Raw genomic sequence first — 18714 nt, forward strand, 5'->3', positions numbered from 1 at the left:
CCAATCAGAGATGGCGTTTGAGCTCCACTGAGCGTTGATAGGATTAGTGGGAAACAAGACAGATTTTGCTCCCGGAGATGCGGGTTGAAACTCATAATAATCCCACTCCAGGCCACTGGAGGTCATTCTTCCTCTACTTCTCAGATATTACCATGCCATAAACATCAGTATCTGCAGAATATGAAGTTAGAAGTGAATCTTCATAAAGTCAACATTCTGTTTCTACCCATCTCCCAGATGGGGAACTGCTAAACTGACTCCCCTGTAGTTAAATTCCCCTCTTCTTTAATGATAAGAAAGCAGGTTATTTGCATTTTTGTGCATATCTCAGAGCTGATTGTCAGCGGGCACAGTAAACACACAGGAAACAGCTGAGTATCACATCAATCCTCCTCCTCCAGCTTTCACACTATCTGTTGGTACCCTGTCAAGGGTTGTGTTGTTATTTGGAGAAGCAAGGTATGCACTGTCTGTGTAGAGCAGGAAAAGATGGAAAAGACCCAAGGACTCAAATGAGATAGGTTTTGTTTTACCTAAACACAGGGCTGGCTTTCCTTCTGCCCTGCTTCCTTCCACATCTAAAACATCAGCATAGTGTCTGCTGTATGAGACCACAGTGAGCCTCAGACTCAGGACCTGAGTAGAGGTGTTTGGTCAGGATGGGTTGGCATGCCTGGCACTGTGGCCTTGCACTGTGGCAAGCAAGAACTTTAATAATCAAAGAGAAGACTAGACTATTCCAACATGTTTGTACCAGCAACTGGAGGCCCCACCTTCCCACTGATCGTTTCTTTATGCCATCTCCCTGTATTTTCCTCCTGTCCTCTAAGGGGATGGTATGGGTCAGGAATGTTATACTGGTTATAGTGTAGAAAAATATGACTAAGGTGAGAATGAACAGCTTAAAGCTAAGTCAGCATTTTTGAGGATAACACCCTTGGTGACCCCATTGGCTTCAGATACAACCGGAGATTGCTATAAGATGCTGATGACCCTGTGTCCATGACAGGGTCTCATGTATCCAAGGCTAGCCAGGCTACTTGCTATGTAGTCAAGTCATTTATGAATGTGTTTGTCAAATTTTAGGAGACTGTACAGAGTTGCAAGGAAAATTCTAAGTAATGTTATGGGGAGAAGTTATCATAAGGCTAAACTCTGTAAGATGCTGTTACTTACAGGACTTTTATTTCTTAGAATTCTACCATATCATTGAGAGACGAGGGGGTGGTGCTGGAGAGGGGGCTCAGTGGTTAGAGTAATTGCTGCTCTTTCAAAGGACCCGAGTTTGGTTCCCAGTACCCACATGGTAGTTCACAACCATCTATACCCCCGTTCCAGGGAATCTGATGCCCTCTTTTTGGTCTCTGCAGGCACCAGGCATGCACAGAAACACATGAAAGCAAAACACCCAAAATAAAATAATTTTTAAAAAAAAAAAAAAGAGTTGAAACAGTTTCTGAAAATGTTCCCAATCACATTGCCATAGGTTTTTTTTTGTTGTTTTTTTTCCCCTAATAACTCACTGGAGGACAATTTACACCATCACTCCTCAGAAACTCTACCTTCTCCAAAGACCCAAGTGAACAAGGCTCTGTGCTGTGACACAGTCCCACTCAGCCAATGCTCACAGACTAGACAGGTGATGCTGAAGGACCCAGTGGGAGTCCTCACCCAACACTCTGGATGGGACATCTCAGTAAGCTGATAGAAGTCGGACCCAGTGAGTTAATGGGAGTCACATCTCAGTAATAGCATAGAACAGCCAGCAAACCTTTCAAGAGGCCTTATTCTTGCATTCTGTTCTCAGTCTCTTACCCCGCTTTTAGATGGAATGGAACTTCTAACTAAATGTACACTAAGAGAAATTAAGATGGGGGAGGGGTTAAGCCTCACCTTTTCTTCAGCAGTAAATTTGGCTGATGACACACACACATCCAATGGGTTTTTCCCACACTCACTGCCAGAGTACAAAGGTACTAAGTAAGACAAGACACAGGTAAACGTCCTCAGATACTCTGCCCTCAAACGCTAATGAGGTGGCAGGGAGATTGAAGAGCCTCCTGCAAGCTAGTTTGCTGCCGAGAGCAGTCTCCCAGAAGGTATCCCAAGAACATTTTTGCCAGCACAGGGACCAGGCAAGAGCCAAAAAAACATTCTGGCAAGCATCTGGTACCCTCCCTCCTCATACTGGCAACATCTGCACCGAGGACTGCCACTGTAGACAAGCTCCCCTGCCAACCCTTCTCTGGAGGGAAGGATGCTTATTTATACTTACATCATCCTGCACATCGAGGTCACAGCCAGCCTTCAGCAGAATCTGGACCACAGAGAGATGACCCTTATTGGCAGCGAGGTGCAAGGGGGTCCGGCCATGCTGTCAGTGCAAAGAAAACTGGTTTCAGAACTAGACACACCAAAGGGGCAGGACACTAAAGCAAAGAGGACACACCAGCTTTTAGGAACGCCTCTGCCCCTCACCCCGCTGTCCTTTCGCTCTGGCAGATTCTCAAGGAATTTATTCAGAATTCAAGTTGCCTTGGTTAACTTTGGCCACTGGCATTCTAACTAACCAAAAAAAAATCATTCAGCTAGGAGTGGTGGGCTTGCCTTCATGCCTTTAATCCCAGAAAAGTCAAGTGGATCTCTGAGTTCCAGGCCAGCCAGGGCTACATAGCAAGACCCTGTCTCAAAACAAGAACAACAACAACAATAATAATGTTAAAAAGCAGACATTTTCCTTATGTATAATTTTTATGTCCTACTCTTCAGTGGTAAAATACGGGGCTCCTTGAGCTCCTGTCTCCCCACTAGTGCTAATACTATGAGGTGGTGAAGGCTGTGACGGTGAATCTGACGGGACCGTGGGCAGGACACAAATAAATGTTAAACTCATCGGCTCCGGCAGATCTAGTCAATAACACCATAAGGTTAAAAGCCATAGCCAAGCGGAGGTGGAAAAGGCTCTGCCTCCTTTGAAAAACAGATTTTTGAAAGGATGAAAAAATAGTATATGAAGGGCCACACATCTGCCAACTATTAAAAAATAAACAAACAAACCAACCCAGAGACACTATTGCTGTTCTTGTGATCGCCTCCCAGATCTCTGTGGCCCCCAAGAACTAACCCTTCTTTGGAATTTGACATTTATCCTTTCTTTGTCTTTACACTGTCACCTTCTGTCTATTGCCAGGGGCAACATCCAGATTATTGTTTCCAACTACCTCAGACTCCTAAGCAACAGAGTATCATTTAGCTTTTCTTTTTGCGATTTTGTTTGTTGGGTTTTAGTGCAACACTCTGTCCTGGTGATGTTGCCATTGTTCAGGTTTCCTACCCGCCACCCAGATGTCCCTGGGGACTGTACCAAGATGGGCTTCTCAGCCCTGTAGCAGCGACACAAAGAGGTTCATTCCCTTCCCTGGCAACTGTGCGAAGTTTTGTGGGCACCCACCAGTGTGTGATACCGGAAAAGAAAAGCACCACTCTGCTGGGTGAACATTAGCCTGTCCAGAGAACTGACCTTGTCAGACTTCTACCTCTCCAGGCTCTCACCTCTGCAGACATCCTGTTTTCCTTGAGGATTCACTATGAAGAAAGTTCAAGTGACTTGGGCATTTGAGGAAAAGGGGCTCAGAGGACCTTGTATCCAGCTTAGCATCTCACTAAGAACCCACTGCCTTTTTGATATTCTGGTGGAATACGCTTGTTTATGATCTCAATAAAGCACCGGTCTGCCACGATAACTAACCATGGAGGAAAACAACAGACAAATCGAGAATCTTAATTCCTAGCCATGAAATCCAATCAAAACAGTAGAATGAGTCTGGGAAGAAAGAGGCCAGAGCTTGCTTTAAAATTAGAATTCTTAATTAAGGGACAAAGTTACTCCCAAGAATTAGACTATAAAAAAACCTTCACAGAAAAAGGCAAGGTCAGAGATGAGACAAAGGATTGACCTTTCTCGGCTCACGCATGTGCTATCCTAACCTGGATCCTTTCAGTGAGATGTCCACAGTGTCCCAGATGGAGGAAAGGGACTGGACTTTAATCACTGGGCCCAGGATTCAGGCTCCAACTGTCGTCACATGTCCTTGTGAATGACCTCACATGTCAAACACTGATTAAGGGACCTTCATAAAGTTTTCTAAGGCATTCTGAATCTCAGGCAGCTTGTCGTGGGGTTGAGGGGATGTGTGTGCTGTGAGGACAGAGACACTGTAGTCAAAATCAAGTGCCTTAAACAAGAAGACAACAGAGCAGAGCAGGGGATGGGAGTGGGGGACTGCTCGGAAAGAAGCCAGACCCAGGACCACAGCCCAAGGGAGGTGGGGACCTTCCTGCCACCACCCACCCGTTCCTGATGGGTAAGGCAGATAAAAGGTTTGTCCAGGTGAACACAGGCAGAGGACAGAAGGAAACCCTGCTGCAGTTCCTCTGTGGAGCCTAATGTTGGCAGGCCAGTCCTCTGTGGAGCCTAATGTTGGCAGGAATGCCTGGCCCTGTGGTTCCTGTGCTGAAGCCCCAATCCCTGGTGGAAGGGCCTCTGGGCAGTGAGCCAGCAGCGAGATTAGTGCCCTGTAGACGGGGCAGGTGATGATACAGTGCTGCATGGTGCTGGCTCCTTGACTTGGACTCCACCGTATCCAGAACCATGAGAACCACAGGTCTGCTGCTTGGGCAGCCATTCTATAGCATCTTGTTTCAGAAGCTGAATTGGACTAAGATGGTTTCACACCAGATCCCACGCCTGCGCGTACCCAGAAACCACCAAACACAAACATGTGACTGAACTGCAGACATGTCCTAAGCCAAAGTCAGTTGAGAAGTAAAAGGCTAGGGCCATTGGAGCCAGACAGATCTCAGTCAGAGCTAGCAATGCCTCGTGATTTTGTGTAGGACAATGCCCTCAGCCCGCCTGCTCACCTGCCAAGCAGGAATGGACTCCACACCCCATACTTGAGATAAAAATGAAGTACAGTCCTCCATCTCGAGCAGTTTCCCTGCTGCTGTCTGTCCTCAGCCCCTGAGCTAAGGATACCCCCAACTGCTGCCCCTCCTTGTGAGACACCCCTACACCTTTACCACAGCAAAGTGGTGGGCTAGTTACACTGTCACACGGGTCTGAGGGAAGACGCAGGCCCTAGCTTTCAAGGCTGCCACTCGGCAGTCCCCCCTTTCCCTGAAGTTCCCAGGAACTTCTCCAGGAACGCCTTTCTCCAAACTTCTCCTGCTCTCGTCCCCCAAGACATGACCCCAGCCATCTCCACATTCATGGCATTTGGCGTCCCATGAGAAAACCACAGAACATTCTATGTTGTGTGTCATGCTGGGTCCGGCTGGGGTGTGACCTCCTGAGAGAACGGCGCCTTCCATGATGAAGCAGGTTGACACTGGGTGGTGAGAGGGCCATATGCAAGAGGTCCAGGGCTCCTGGAGCACAGTGGTACTGGAGCTAATTCCATGACACTGGATTGACCTCAGGAAACAAATGGAGATTGTGGGCGGTTGACAAGCTTAGGTTCAAGGATGTCTCTGCCCCTCAAAGGATATGTCAGCCACTTGGGCCATTTTAGCAGATGTGGGCACACGGGCTCCTCTGAGAAGGTGCTGGGTGTCACCTACACTCAGCTCCTTTGCTGGCTTCTGGGAGGGCACAGCACTAGCAAAAGCAGGCCAGTTGTCTTCAGTAGCTGAAGCTGTCCACCTCTGACAAAGGAAGAACGCAAGAAGCGGAAACGGGCTTTGTCTTCCAGAACATTCTGTAGTGAAATCAAGAACAGTGGGGCTCTCAGAGGGCAGGCTCTCCCCACCCAGTGCACAGCACACCTGCCCTGATTCATGGAAAACACAAGAAAATAGATCCTTAGAGGCCTCTCTGAACAACCTAGGTCAAGATGAAACTACTGCCGTTTCCACGCCCAGGACCGTTGGGGAGGAAAGGCAAGCAGGAGAAAAGCTGTGTAAGACAAGTGCTTGTGAAGAAGTGTTGATGCATCCCAGAGTCCATCTCGGCCCTCAGAGAGCAAGGGAGACAAGAGCCGAAGACAGCAGCGGGGGACACTTCCTGCCCTGAAGACGCTGTCTGTCTTAGGGAGCTTGTGTTAGCTCGTTCAGTCCTCCAACCCTATAGACAGACAAGCCCATTTTACAGATGAGGAAGCAAGAGGCTCAAAGAGACTGTCACTTGTTCTAGAAATATAGACTCAGTCGTTGAGCCCTCTGACCCTACCCCAGATTCACCTATACACTGCTCTGGGGCGTGAGGTGTGTGTGTGTGTGTGTGTGTGTGTGTGTGTGTGTGTGTGCATGTGTGTGTATCTGTGTGTATGTGTGTATGTGTATCAGTGTGTATGTGTGCATGTATATATATGTATGTGTGTGTATCTGTGTGCGTATTAGTTTTGCTTTCTATGCTGTTATAAACATCATTACCAAAAGCAACTTTAAAAAAGAAGGGTTTATCTTATACTTCCATGTCAAAGTCCCTTCATTAAGGGAAGGCAGGGCAGGAACCTGGAGGCAGGAACCGAAGCAAGAGACCATGGAGGAATACTTACTGGCTTGTTCAGCCTGCTGTTTTCCACACCCCAGGCAACACCTGCCCAGGGGTACCTCCACCTTCCACATCAATCATTACTCAATGTCCACAGACTTGCCTACACCACCAATCTGATACAGGCAGTTTCTGACCCAAGCTTATGGCAAGTTGACCCAAACTAAAGAGCACAGGGGTTCCTGGAGTGCAGAAAGGAACACTGGGTCTGGCTTTTGGGTTCTTGAATGTTGTGCCCAGACCACTGACCCCCTTGGAGCTGTGAGACATCACTTGGTTTCCTCAGATCTGAAAGGACAAGCAGAGACTTTCTACTCCTAAATCTTCTGGGGAGCTTAGTCTGTCTGTGATGGCTGACCCACTCCTTCCTGCGAGGGTTTCCAACCAACTATAGGGCCCCCACTATCAGTTCCCATACAACCTTCCCAGGTGATACTGATCTTCAGCAGCTGTGAACACATGCCGAGAGGAGGAGGGGCCAGGATAAGTCTTCCAAAGAGGGTCCCTCAGGCTAAACATGCCCGGCTGAGCCTGCCCAAGCAAGAGCTATTCCTCTGGCCACACTTTTCTTGGTGGCCTCCTCACTGTCATCAGTGAAGAACACTGAGCCTGGGCATTTCTTCTTCATGCTTTGGTAGTTCTGTTCACAAGCTACAAGAGCCACAGCTCCTTGCAGCGACAGCACAATGCTATGTCCTATGACAGTAATGTCAACTCTCCCGGGCATCAGAATCTCGTGGAGGACCAGCTGCCACATGGACAGCTGGATCTCTTGCCATTGTTCCTGATTCAGAGTTTGGCCGGAACCTACTAATCTGCATTTCTAGTAAGTGTCTGAGAGGTGGATACTGAAGGTGGGACCGTCGGCCGAGTACTACTCACTTAACACACTAGTTTTCAGCCCTATCACTGAAACTATACTCTCTATACTCTCTTTAAAATATATATTTACTTTAATTTTTATGTGTTTGAGTGTTTTGCCTGCATGTGTATAGGTGCCTGGTGCCTGTGACATCCAGAAGGTGCCAGATCCCCTGGAACTAGAGTTGCTGATGGTTGTGGATGCTGGAAACCAAATCTGGTCCTCTGCCAGAGCGTCAAGTGCTTTTAACCACTGAGCCATCTCTCCAGCCCCAAGTTACCTATACTCTTTTAATAAATCCAAAACATTAACCACCAAGGGTTAAATTCTATCTCCTCTCTGTGGGGTCCTGCGAGGGCTTTAGAGTTTCCAGTGATCCCGGTGTGCAGGTGGAGCGATGACCTGTCTAACCCCTCTGAAGCTCCTTGCTGGTTCCCAGTTGTAGTTTCAGGATGGGCCACTGCAGGCCAGGAGAGTGAGAGGAGGTGAATCTCATTTCTCTTTCATCCAGCCAGGGTGGAGGGAGAGGCTGCTTCCCATGAGCAGCCAAAGAGTAAACAGCTTGGAGATGCTGTCAAACAGTGGCCACGGGGAAAGCGACCCCACTGACAACAGTTCTGGGACACTGGCTTGGAACGGCACTGTGTTGGGGCAGGTGTGATGGACAGCTACAGAGCTGACACATGAGAATGTCAGAGGCCCCCTTCCAGCCGGTAACCCATAAATCACACTCACAGGTGACTGTAATTAGGGGGCCAAACAGTCCTTGCCAGTTCAGTGAGAGAAGCAGGGGGGCTGTCGGGACATCCCAGAAGGAGGAGCCACACTAAGCTGGTGACCTCCCACCAGTGAGGATGGCAAGAGAACACAGTGACCAAGTTAAACATCGAAGGCAGTGCAGGTGTCTTTTCCACTGTGTGTTCAGACATGGGGCTGAGCCTCCATGATGGACACTGAGCCCCAATCTGAGAAAGGTCCAGGCCTCAAGTCATGGTGACTCAGGGTCATCTGAGAACCACGACCTACAAACAAAAGTAAAAGCAGATTCCACACGGAAGGAAACGGCATGGATGGAAGGAAAGGAGCCAATGAAGGTGCACACTTAAAAACAATGGATGGGCTCAAATTCTCCAGAGCTTTCTCTCCTTCATTTGCTTGGCTAAGTGACATAGCACCTCTTTACCAGGCCACAGGTGACAAAAAGCGGCAGGAATGAAGAAGTACCTAATAACAGGACAAAATGGAACAGAACAGACAGTCATTCCTGACTGGGCAGCAATAGCCATTACTGGGATTGTCCTTCAAAATAACAATAATCACCAACAGTTTGGAACAATATTTGAATCATATTTTTAGTAACCAATTGTTCCAAATAATTAGATTTCATCAATAAAAACATTACTTTCGTGGTTACACATGAATTTTCAGAGTTAGCCTTCCTTCGAAAATGTTTTCAAAACAAAGATGGCACATGGCTTCAAGTCTCATCTACAGATGAGGAGTATTTATAGTCTCAAACAGATTTTCTATCTATAGTTGGCTGAATCCACAGATGTGGATGCTGAGGATAAGTAGAGACAATGATACAGCTCTTCCCTAGTCTGTTATGAACCAAATGGCTGGGTCTCCCCTAGAATTCAGATACTAAAGCTCTGGCCCTCAGTGCAATAGTGTCTGCAGACGGAGGCTTTGGGAGGTAATTAATATCAGATGAGGTCTTCAGGGGGGAGCCTTCTACAATGGTACCAGCATCCTTTGAAGAAGGGAGTATTAAACTCTCTCCATTCTGCTCAGAGTCTGTGACGACAGAGAAGGTGATCATCTATACACCAGAAAGAACCCTCACCAGGGAACCAAATCCATAGGTACCCTGATCTTGACACTCACCCTCAACTGTGAAAAACAACTGTTTTTGTTTTAACATTTGTTTTAACAGTACATACATGGCCTGAACTAGGACACCCGGGGATCTGCGGTGCATACTGCCACTAACCAGGCCTTGCAAGCTTGAAGTAAATTCCTCTTGATCCCTATATATGATTCTTTTTCTGTACTGCTGCATTCAACAGAGACAAGGGCTGAAAACGAACAGGCTTACCTGGCACCCATTCCACCACATACCCCAAGTCACGGGCTTACAACCACCCCAAACACCACGGCTCACCCTGCTGGAAGCATTGGGTCTGCTGAGGAAGGGATTTCAGCCTCTACACGTGCTCCTTAGTGTAGTTTCTAAATGGGAGTCATTACAGATGAAGACATGAAGACAGGACAAAGAAGGACCCTGAGGACTCAACAGGAGTCTCCCTGTGCTGGTTCTGGCCAGAGGCCCCAGGGCAACTCTCTTCCTTGGTGTCTTCACAGTCTGACACGCACCAACCACTAGCTGGCAGAGGGCTGCTTCGGGAATCTCACAACGTGCCAGTGATGGGCTTGCATTTGTTCACACAGATACAAGCATGAGGGAGGACTCTAAAATGCTGACACTCAACAGGGCCACAACATGTAACACCACATGTAGAGTAGTTATGACCGTTAGTCACGTCCACAAAATGGTTCAGCCGGTAAAGGTACTCGCCACGCAACCTGCAACCCGAGCTGACCCCTGGAGAGGTGGGAGAAGAGGATCAACTCGGTAAAGTTATCTTCTGACCTTCAATCACATGCATGCTGTGACACCCATCCCTGCCCCGCCCCATATCATGCATATACACACGAGAAATAAATAAAGCATTTAAAGTCCTATTACAAAACCTACATGCCTGGGAGCTTAGGCCCTACATGATTTGGGGAACTTTATCTGGGTTACCAAACACTTAGATGTGTAGATAGAGGCTTTCTGTGGAGTCTGCTGGGGCAACAGAATAGCATCAGCACTGACTAAACACAGTGGAGGGTGATGAACAGCTTTCTGCAGAACACCCAGGCAGCAGCTGTTATCTCTACCAGGCCTGCCCAGGGCAGGAGTGCAGACAAGGTCACCTCCATCCCGACAGAGTACCACTTAACTAAGGCCTCTACCGAGGGCAAGAGGCCCAGAAGAGCCAGTGGTCATGCCCACAAATTCCCTATAGCAAGGGAGCAGCAAGGAAGAACAGTGAAGAGACCAGTGACCAAATTCTGGATTCCACTTCCACAGCAGCCTTCGATTCACCTCGGAGGCTGGAGTCCATGCGGGGTCCACCCCTAGGCCCTGAGGCTTGTTCTCCTTGGTCACAGTGCAGCTCCTCAAAGGCCCAGGCAGAGGTGCATGCCAACCTCTTCATGTTAATTTTCCAATAAACCTCCCAATCTGAGTGGTCATCTCTCCTCCCTTCAGAAAGCATCTCCTGAAGGTGTCTATGGACCTTTGCTAGAAGCACAGGTCCACGAGACGTCTGTCTTATCAAGAGCCTCAGAAGAGTAAGTGCTTATGATCCCATTATGGAGCAGATACTTTTCTGGGCGTTTTCCCCATAGGCAAGCCACATAAGAATTCACAGCATGTGTTGCATTTCCATAATTGATGCATTTGTTTCCCATTAAACTTGTTTTGAATTAAGACATTCAGAGTATCAGTATTTCATTATATTCATCAAGCTCAATAGACAGCGTAATCCTACCCTCCCCCTCATAAGAGACGCTCCTAGAGCAATGTGTACTCTCCCTCTGAAGACCTGGGAACTCCTCAAGCCCAGGCCATATCCCAGGCTAGTTAAATCAAGAGTCTACTGAACCCCATCTGGACATTAGCAGTTTTTAAGTTGTCCAAATGCTCCTACCTGCAACCAATACTGAGAACCAGTGACCCAAAGGAGCCACTGAGGACAAGGAACTCAAGTGGGGAACATGGTCATCATGCTGATCATAACCATCATCAACTGTAGCTGGAGTTTTCCTGCCTGGCTCACAGTCAGGACAAATCTCTCTCACCCGCCAGGCCCATAGACGATCAGACCCAACCAAGTAAACACACAGAAACTTACATTGTTTACAAACTGTATGGCTGTGGCTGGCTTCTTGTTATCTACTTCTTCTAGCTTAAATTAACCCATTTCTATTAATCTATACTTTGCCACGTGGCTCGTGGCTTACCAGTACCTTATGTCTTTTCTGTCATGGCGGCGGCTGGTGTCTCTCTCCTCTCCGCCCTTCTACTTCCCAGAATTCTCTTCTCTGCTTGTCCTGCCTATACTTCCTGCCTGGCTACTGGCCAATCAGCATTTTATTTATACAGAGTGATATCCACAGCAGTCAACTGTGTCCTGTCCTCCTGGGTCACCCTGTGTGAGTACTGTGCATGGATTACATCACTCCATCATCCAAAGGAATTGATGGCTACTTCACAAACAGGAAGTGAAGGCTTGAGAAGGTTAATAAGCTGGCCAAGCTTGTGGAGAAGGGGATTGTGATCCATTCTCTCTACCCTTAATAGGAATTGTGAAAGACTTTAAAACAGGTAACAAACTTAAAGAGACAATGAGCAGAACGGTGGTCAGCAGGGGCTCCGGGAAGAGACAGAGGAGTTAGTCTCCAACATAGACAGAGTTTCATGTGGAGAGATGGAAAAGGTCGGAAGATAGACTGTGGGGATAGACCAAAAGTGGTGGACTTCACAGCCCTGAGCTGTGTGCCGGGATACGAGTGAGGTGGTAAGCTGCACGTTATGTATAGCTTATGTACATACATTATGTACAAATCAATGAGCCCGAGGTGACTCAGGTCCCATCACAAACCGCGGTGTGACTCCAGGTTACTGCCGAGCTCTCCAATGGCTCAAAGTTGTAGACAATGACGGTGATACACTGTGAGGATCCCATGGATGCTGGCCAGTGTCCTAATAGGCAGATTTACTTTCACCTTTCTGATAACCTACATATTTGAAAGTTTTCCACTTACCGTTTGAACCAGTTGTCACATCTTAATGGTTTTGTCATTAATACACTCATTAAACTCTTAACACTTTATTACATTATAATTATTGCTCAGAACTACCATCATAAATCAGTTTTCCCTAGTGATTTCTGATGATAATCCATAGAGGCGCAGTTTTTCCACTGGAGATTTTCTTTCCTTTGGCAATGCTGTTGCCAAGCAGGTGTTGATAGCGGGGGCATACACTAGCAGGCAAGCGCTTGCTGGCTTGTGAAAGGGCATGGGGCCAATGGCCAGCACCTCCCCCTGAATCAGGTGTCCTATTTAGCTTGGCATGGACGTCTATACCCTCAATGCCTTGTTTTTCCCGCAGTGGAATACACTGCTCCACAGAGCGCATAGGAATAGGAATAGTCTCGTAGGCCCCAACCTTACCCCATACCGTCTCAGGAGGCACTCCCACTTTCCAGCCTAAACAAAAGGCAACGAACGAGAAAAGAGATGTGGGATCGCCATTCATTCCTCTCCCACCCACTCCTCTGCTCCTCTAGTTCCCAGAGGAGATGCAATGGACCTATGCTGAAGTGAAGAGAGGCAAAGGTCAGAGGTCAGACTAACTATACTAGCTCCAGAACAGAACACAGGTGGGCTGAGTTCAAGTGGAGCGGGATCAGGAGCCTTCGAAGAGAGCCCAGTGTTCTGTCTGTCACGGAGCTGTGGATGTCCACTGGCACCACACATTGAACAATTTGCTCCGGCTGCCAAAATTACAAGGGCATGCCAATTCTGACCCAGCAGTACCGCTTGGAGTTTACCCCACAAATATAAGCCCACTACAGGCTATGCCTCAAAACAAAGGACAGCATAATCTGTAGAAGCAGAAGATTAGCATAACCTATGCACCCACCAATGCGGGATTAGACACCCCGATTATGGCTTCACCATACATTGTTAAGTAAACCAGGGTAAAGTGAGCACTATGCCAGGCCCGGAGGCACACACCTTTAGTCCCAGCGCTCCGGCGGCAGAGACAGGCGGATCTCTATGAGTTCCAGACCAGCAAAGGCTACGTAGTGAGAATTCAAATCTCAAAAAGACAAAACAAAGAAAAAATAAAAATAAAACAGAAGAGGGAATGTAAAATATCCTATAATTATGTAAGAGGGAAAATGTACAGTGTTGTATCTGCTTGCATGTCTGTGCATGGCATGTCTCAGGAGGGGGGTTGTTAGGAACAAGTCACACAGGGAGGGAAGCCCTGGTGACAGGCAGCACAGGACAGGAGTAGTCAGCTTCGGTGCCCTCTGCATTGGCAAAAGAATAATCCATCTGTTGGTGTGTGTAGGGGGGGGTACTGGGGATTGAATTCAGGGTCACATGCATGTAAACGTTCTCCAATCTCCCAGCCACGTTTTTACTCTGTTTTCGGGTTGTTGCTTTTTTGGTTTTGGGGTTTTTTTTGTTTTTGTTTTTGTTTTTTTTTTTTGAGACGGTTTCTCTGTGTAGCTTTGGAGCTTGTCCTGGAACTCGCTTTGTAGACCAGACTGGCCTTGAACTCACAGAGATCCACCTACCTCTGCCTCCCATGTGCTGGGATTACAGGCGTGCGCCACCACCGCCTGGCCTTTACTTTGTATTTTTAAAAAAGATTTACGTAAGTATGCACTTTATGCATGAGTGCTATCTGCGTGCCAGAAGAGGGCATCAGATCCCATTATAGATAGTTATGAACCACTATGTGGTTGGGTGGATCTGAACACAGAACCTCAGAAAGAGTGTGTTTTCACTTCTGTAAGCATGGTTGGTTGCCCCAAATGCACAGGATGTACTTGATCATACACAGACATAAGAAACACGTAGCCTTGTAGGTTTTGCCTTCATAAGCACCAGACTAACATAATTTGTGGCCATTCTCCAGGAATTCTGGGTATGGACCTGGCCAGTGTCCATTGTCCTGGCCAGTATTTAATAAAGCTTGCTTCAAATTTGGCTCAAAAAAATTATGGTAGTGGTCTTATCCTCACCTGATAGGATTAACACTACTTCATACAGCCACAACCAGAGACCAAATCTTTATAGCATAGTTTTCCGGGGGACACTTAACTAAACTGTAGCAAAGCCCTTCACTCTCAGAGGTATTCCCTGCTTTGGGTGAGAAATACCATGCCACCCATCGACAGCCCCTTGTCCCTGGCAAAGCACAACCAGACTTTCATCCAGACAATGGGGCATACACCCTATGCCTCTCAAAGTCCTGACCCTAAGCACCCCGAGTCACTCCTCTCTTGCCCTCTCCCACCTATCTATCTCTACTCTGACCCCTTTCTGTCATGCCTGCATGATTTTACTTAGCCTTTGCAGATGTAAAACATTTGCAATGATGTCATATGGAACAAATGGAGCCTCTAATGCTTAAGTGAGGGTGATATTTGCCCTGGTAGCACAAATCACAGAGAGAAACCCATATGAAGACAGAGGAGGGGATTGGGTGTTACCCCTGTAAGCCCAGGGATAACTAACACCATCTACCAGCAGCGAGAAGCAGGGCTAGTTCACCCCCAGGTTCAGACAACTTGATCTCACACTCCAGCCTCCAAAACTGTAAGGCAGTCATTCTCTCTGTTTGGGTGCCCCTGTCTGTCTTTGGGAGCTTGTTGGAGCAGTTATAGGAAGTCTGTACGGTCTTGTTGTGGAGAATTAGCTTAACTATGTAAAGATGTGTTGCATTTGTTTAACTATGTAAAGATGTGTTACATTTGTTTACCTTTCTTGCATAAGGCACCTGATTGGTCTAATAAAAAGCTAAACGGCCAATAGCTAGGTAGGAGGTATAGGCTATAGGTGGGACTTCTGGACAGACAGCGTAAGTAGGAAGAGGAATCTAGGCTCGAGAGGGAGAGAGGGAGAGAGGGAGAGAGGGGGGAGGGAGAGGGGGAGAGAGGGGGAGAGAGGGGGAGAGGGGGGAGAGGGGGAGAGGGGGAGGGGGGAGAGAGGGAGAGAGGGAGAGAGGGAGATGCCAGTGGCCAGTGGCCAGCCAGCCAGCCACAGAGGAATCAGGAAAGCAGGACATACAGAATGAAAGACAGGCAAAAAGCCCTGAGGCAAAACATAGATGAATAAAAGCCGGTTAAATTAAGTTATAAGAACTAGTGGGAAAAGCATAAGCTAAAGGCCAAGCATTCATAACTAATAATAATTCTGTGTCTTTATTTGGGAGCTGGTTGGTGACCCAAAGAAAAATCCAACTACATAATCTCTTAACAAGCTCTGTCTCTTTACCCACTGATCCTTATTCCCAAAAGCTCTCTGCAGGTGAGCTAGTATGGCCTCTCAGTGGGATCATAATTTTAACAGGTACACCTTTTGTTCCAGGGATTTTCTAGGAATTTGCTCAGTAGAGATCTTCTATGTCCGGAAGAGACATCCAAGTATGCACACTGCAGCAGACCATTAGAACAGCAAATAATCGGCCTCCACAGGAGGCAACTGCTCAAACAGTTACTGTCTAGCCACATAATGAGAGATGCAGAGTCATTTCACCAAACAACTAGATCCACACAGCAAAGCTCTTAAATAGCCCAGAGGATCACTATGCTGAGTATGGGCCCAGTACATATTTAAGTGATGTAGACCTGCTTTTACATGCACACATGCTTTTGGCAACACACAAAAATATTTCCTGGTCCTGGGAGCAGGACTTGAGGACAGGAAGATTATACAGGGAAGAAAGGGAGGAAAAGGAGAAGGGAGGTGGAAGCTGAGTGTTTATAACACACCAGGCATTATTTGCAATGCTTTCTACCGACTCCTCGGCCTCCTCGGCCTCTTTCCTTTAGCCCCTCCCACCACCACGCCCCCATCACCACGCCCCTCCCATCACCCCACCCCTCCCACCACCACGCCCCTCCCATCACCCTGCCCCTCCCATCACCCCCGCCCCTCCCATCACCACGCCCCCATCACTACTCCCCTCCCATCGCCACGCTCCATGCACTGCTGATGCAGACAGCAGGAGATATAGATATGTACTGCTACCATGCATGGCTGAAACACCAAGGAAGGGTGAGAGAAAGGCACTGGCGAGGTCACATGGCCATAACGAGGGGCAAGGACCTCAGAGCTGGCATGTGGCCTCTGTGTCTCCTCTATTGTCTCTCCCAGGTCCTTCACAGGTGACTTGATTTCATATCACCTGCAGATGTCCATCACAGAACCTTCTTTCTTTAAGCAGCCCTGCCGTACCCCCCAGCCCTCCTGAACGTTGCCCCTCCTCCTCAGGCCTACCCTCTGGAGCACTCTGGGACAACTCTGTGTACAGTCTCCTGGAGATCAAGGGTTCTACTTTTTGTTTTGTGTGGTTGAGACTTCACTATGAAGCTCGGAACAGCCTTGAGCCCCTGATCTTTTGTTTTGTTGTTGTTTTTAATTGAAAAGATTTTCTTTCATGTATTATATTCTGATCACTTTCTCCTCCCTTATTTCCTCCTACATCCTCCCCCAACAACCCACCCTGGTTTTTCTTTCTCTTTAGAAAACAAACCAGAATAGGGCAAACAATCAGAGAAAAAGAAAAACCAAAAAGCATGAGAGGCACATATACATGCACACACAGGAGGCCATAATACATAAGCAAGAGATCAGTAAGGTTAAAAAAAAAAAAAATGTCCAAAGTTTAATGTGTGTGTGTGTGTGTGTGTGTGTGTGTGTGTGTGTGTGTGAGAGAGAGAGAGAGAGAGAGAGAGAGAGAGAGAGAGAGAGAGAGAGAGAGAGAGAGAGAACAAAATCTCCAAAAATACCATGAGTTTATTTTCAGTTGGCCATCTACTGTTAGGCATAGGGCCTGCCTTTAAGTGTGGTTTGGGTACCCAGTTAGACTCCACTGGAGATAGCATCTGGGTTAGAGATGGCAATCAGTGCCCACCTCCACTCTCTTCCCTGTCTGCTTTATCCTCGAAGGCCCTGTGCCTGCTGCCACAGCCTCTGTGAGTTCAGATGTGCATCAGTCCTGCTGTGTCTAGAAGGCCTTGGTCTCCTCCATTCCCACGGACCCTTGCCCTCTTCTCCAGAGTTCCCTGAGTCCTGAGAGGAGGGATTTGATGGAGGCATCCTATTTAGGACTGACCTCTCACTCTCTGCAACTAGTCCAGTTGGGGAAACCCCTGATCTTCTTGTGGCCACCCTCTGAGTGCTGGGGCTACAGGTGTGTACCACCCCCACCACACCGCTGGTTTTTGTTTTAGTATTCTATTACGTAGGGCCAGTGACTGATACTATATGGAGGCTTTGATAAATGTTAATTCTGTGAGTGAAGTTATATTTTCTTCTTAATTGAAGTTTCGCCAAATAACTTTATCCAGTTACTTTTGGAGGAAGTGAACAACTACAGCATCCCAAGAGGAGTTTCTTAACAGCTCCGCAGCCAGTCTACCCACAGCTCCTCAGGCTTTCCACACGAAGCCTCTGGTCCATGCTCAGCATCAGGAGCAATGCAGAGGGTTACCCAGGCACAAAGTACCCATGATGCTAAGCTAATAAAATGAAGTCTCGGGCAAAGATACTTCTTCCATGAGATAACTCTGGAGATAATGTGATCTTTATAAAGACAAGGCTTTCTCAAAAGAAAATCCCACCTTTCTGTTTCCTAACAGGTATCTCCTACAGCATTAGCATAGGCAGCCAGAAAGACATGGAGAAGAAATTCAGGAGGCAGGAGGAGTGGCCTGCCTACTAAGAGGAGGGGCAGTGGAGGCCCAAAAGAACACAGGACGGTATGAAATCACAGACGGGGTGCCACTCAATACAAAAGAGGCCCTGAGAAGAGTTATGGGTTCCCGCTGGGACATACAGGTTTGGTCTAAAGTATGTAGAGCCAGGTCACGAGCTCAAAAGGCCAATCAGAGCCACACTGTGAGTTAGTTCCTGGCCAGTCAGAGAGACATTGTGAGACCTTGCCTCAAAAGACAGAGAAAAGAGTCCCAGGTGCTCAGAGGCACTGAGGAGTCGGGGTTTAATGAGAACACAGCTTCCATTTGGAAGGGTGGGACAAGGTCTGGAAGTGGATGGTGGCAAGAGCGGGGGCACAGTGTCAGTGTCTACAGGGTCACTGAAACTCACATCTACAAACAGTTAGGATGTAAATCTGTTCCTTTTGTAAGTATTGAAAACATAATTCATTTTAAAAATTCAACTGGTCAATCAATAGTATACCTACATTCTCAGAATGTGGACCCCCATGGGAAGGAAACAGGAGATGTGAAAGTCACCTCTCCAAGAGAAACAAGAGGACTGAGGACATCTTGGGGACACGGGAAGGGAAAGAGGCCCCTGGTCCTAGACCTGGTTCTCCTGTCCCGCTGACAGAGCCAGAACACTTCAGACACTGATCAGCCCCAAAGTGCCCACCAAGGGCATGGTCTCCTAAAGACACACACACAGAGATGCCAAG

At 47.6% G+C, this 18714-nt stretch overlaps 1 protein-coding gene across 1 annotated transcript in view; it reads right to left on the reverse strand.

Annotated features, from left to right (window-relative positions):
• The window catches only part of Ankrd6 (ankyrin repeat domain 6), a 75171-nt gene that overhangs the window by 47532 nt on the left and 8925 nt on the right, over window positions 1-18714 (reverse strand). Inside the window, exon 3 of the mRNA XM_036178919.1 lies at window positions 2276-2374. Within this exon, the coding sequence (XP_036034812.1) occupies window positions 2276-2374 (99 nt within the window). The remainder of the gene's footprint in view (window positions 1-2275; window positions 2375-18714) is intronic.

The sequence above is a fragment of the Onychomys torridus genome, chromosome 2 (assembly GCF_903995425.1).
Source record: "Onychomys torridus chromosome 2, mOncTor1.1, whole genome shotgun sequence".
Taxonomy (NCBI): Eukaryota; Metazoa; Chordata; class Mammalia; order Rodentia; family Cricetidae; genus Onychomys; species Onychomys torridus.